The sequence below is a fragment of the Sinocyclocheilus grahami genome, unplaced genomic scaffold (genome assembly GCF_001515645.1).
Source record: "Sinocyclocheilus grahami isolate Dianchi unplaced genomic scaffold, SAMN03320097.WGS_v1.1 scaffold745.1, whole genome shotgun sequence".
Classification (NCBI taxonomy): domain Eukaryota; kingdom Metazoa; phylum Chordata; class Actinopteri; order Cypriniformes; family Cyprinidae; genus Sinocyclocheilus; species Sinocyclocheilus grahami.
The window spans coordinates 72,999-76,233 of record NW_015505924.1 but is presented as its reverse complement, the minus strand read 5'-3'; the positions used below and the strand labels follow the sequence as shown (position 1 = coordinate 76,233).

Below are 3,235 nucleotides of genomic sequence, written 5' to 3'. Positions count from 1 at the left end.
AAAACTGGTAAAATGTACCAACAATCACATTTAAAAACAATATACACTTGTTGATATACCATTAAAAAAATTAAAAATAAATAAAATAAAAAAAAGAGGTAGCCCATCTGAAATAGGACATTTAGGCTATCCATCTAATAGTAGCCTACCAAAATCTTATTAACAGTAGAAGTTAAATCTTACTGTAGTCTTCAAATCTGGGTAGTGTCTTACGTTTTAAAATCACAAAGGGAGTTTGGTCCCATCAGGCTAACGTGACAGTCACGACTCATGCAGCTGTAAAGTTTTCTTTTTCCTTTGTTTTTACTCGCGATCTTTACAACACGCATTACATTACGTATTTCATGGCACACTCGTTTTATGCGTATTTGGCGCCACCTATTGTTGTGGGTGTATTATTGACATGTCAAAGTCTAGACCCTGAATATAAGACGACCGTGTTTTTTCAGATGTATTTCCAAGAAAAAAACATCGTCTTATATTCGGGTCGATACGGTACTTAGGCTACATGAGGAAAAATGCATTGCTGGTTGGCGCCACGTAGCATGCAGGCGTGAATTAGTGAAAGCAACATTCGTCGGCAATTTGCATCACGCTCAGTGCGAAACGGCCTTTAGAGAAGATACAGACCCAAGATGCATTGGAGTCTCCATTTCTAAATCATACCAGCATGAGTGACGGCCAACAGCTGACAGTCTGACGACTCTGGGCGATCAATTACTGCGATCTGAACGATGGGTTTGAACACGGAGCGGTCGATCGTCCTGAAAAACAGGCAAAGACATGCATTTGAGGTGAAAAATGCATTACACAGGAAAACTTAACATGAAAAGCAGGATTGCACAACATAATGGTGACCATATCTGTGACTTTTTAAAATGCATTTTCATTTTTGTTAAAGATTACATTTTTATTCATAACAAAATGTTTAGTTTTTAAAAAATTATGTTATAATAAATATTAATATAATCTAATTATTATAAATAATTAAGAAAAATTAGGAGTGCATGCAACATACTGGTGACCAAGTATTATTATTTTTTTATTAATTTCACATTTATTAAACATGATAAATGAATTATTAATAATAATGTAAAACTTTTACAATATTTATATGTAAAGTTTTTTATATTTTTAAAATGAAATATTAGTAATAATATAATTTTTATTAAGAAAAACTAGGAGCGCACAGTATATTGGTGACCATTTTAATTCATTTTGAATTTAATGATAACGATACATTTATTATTAATAAATTATTTTCATAAAATAATGTTAATAATAATAATAATATTTAATAATGAATATAATTGTTTTTATTAAGTAAACCCAGTAGTGCACAATAAGTTGATCATTTAAATTAATTTTGCATTTATTAAAAATAATGATACATGTTTATTAATATAATTTTATTTAAATAATATAATTCGGTTTTTTTTACAAATTAAGAAAAACAATATATTGGTGACCATATTGGCACTGACCAATATTAGCATTTTCTAATTAATTTTACATTTAAAATAATGATAAATATTATTTTATTATTAATAATAACAGCACATTTATTATTAACAATTGTGTATAATAATATAACGCAATTATTAAATTTAAATTAATTTTACATGTATTAAATAATGATTTTATTATAAAATAAACAACAATACTATTATTAATAATGATATTTTAATTTAAAATTATATTTAAAAAATGCCAAATAAAAGCAAATGAATACTTATTTATAATAATTTATATTTACAATAATTTAATCAAAAATAACACATTAATCCCTTTGAGTATTTTTGATTGTAATATTATAATGGTTAATCAGCTATCTATTTATCAGCCAAAATCTATTTTCTGTAAGTGCACAGAAAACACAGGTGAAGCTCTACCTGGCGATGTTTCCAGCCGCTGAGACGATGGAGCTCTGAGACATGGCAGCGACTCGACTCATTCCCTGCCCATCAGCGCCGAGATCATACACCTGACAAGACACAAAAATCACATTAAAACCAATCAAAAATTACAAACACCCCAGTCTCTGGTTCACTGTCAAGACACCCACCTGCAGGACGCCCTTCTCCGAACGCGTGTATAAAATGTTCCTTGAATTATCAACAGCAATTTGGACAACGGGATCTGAAACAAACCACAAGATTTAAAGTGAAACATTCAGTTTGGCTTACAAAATAGAGGTGGGCGATATATATCGTCTGCGATAATATCGTAATTGTTGTTTTAACGTTGTACGATTTGACATTTGTATTTTGTAATTATGTTTGTATGAGTATTTTGCAAAAAACATTCAAAACCTCTACAGAGTGCATGCATTAAGTGAAGTCTAGACTATTGCGAGTATTTAGAGTGCGTTCTTTCACTGCATGATTCAGTCTATTAAAATACATTTACAAATTCAAGATATGGGGGCAGAAAATGTGTATATTTATACCACTTCATACAGCTAATCAATTTCACACAAAGAGTTCTGTTTTTCTCCAAATATTACCATGATTACAAACCTGACATTGATTTTTTACAACAGTTCAATAATTAAGAAGTTAATTTACGTAGACTTAGGTTTTAGACACCACATTGCCTGTTTTTGCACTATTTCGCCAACAAAAAATCATTCCAAACACAGCCACAGCACAGTTTTGTGTCTCTGAGCAACATGACGGTGTTTCGTTCCTGAATGAATCAACCGTTTAAACGATTCGGTTCAATCGCAATGACTCACGTATTAACAGTGACTTGCTGCCACCTACTGGCGGCTTTAATTTCACATTCAAAGTATCTTTTATTATATAAATAATTTTAAATATCAGTATTCAACGTTTTATGTTTAATATATCAAAACATTATTTATGCATTTGTAACTGCAGGTTAAATGCATTCATGTCCTGCATTAAACAGTGTGTAAACACATCTAAATGCCACTTCAGATGCAGCTTCCGTGTTGATTTCATTTGCTTGGTAACAGACCAGATGTCTTATTCTAATCGACTGATTAAATGTAAGAATTAGATTCAAAAGATGATGCACACTTTTAGAAAAAATGGCTTTATAAACGGTAAAAACACCCATAAAAGGTAAAAATCAATTCAAACTTATTGAAAAAGATTAATTTCTATCACTATCACACAGAATATGAAGAATATCAAAAACTTTAGGTGTCAGCGGTCCACGATAGTCCTTAAGATACCAGCACAATAACACACTCAGCAAAATATCGTCT

At 30.6% G+C, this 3,235-nt stretch overlaps 1 protein-coding gene across 1 annotated transcript in view; it reads right to left on the bottom strand.

Moving 5' to 3' along the window:
- The window catches only part of nup155 (nucleoporin 155), a 33,082-nt gene that overhangs the window by 22,487 nt on the left and 7,360 nt on the right, over nucleotides 1–3,235 (bottom strand). The window contains exons 8-10 of the mRNA XM_016245086.1: nucleotides 2,066–2,139; nucleotides 1,893–1,984; nucleotides 667–764 (exon numbers count right to left, since the gene is read on the bottom strand). Of these exons, the coding sequence (XP_016100572.1) occupies nucleotides 667–764; nucleotides 1,893–1,984; nucleotides 2,066–2,139 (264 nt within the window). The remainder of the gene's footprint in view (nucleotides 1–666; nucleotides 765–1,892; nucleotides 1,985–2,065; nucleotides 2,140–3,235) is intronic.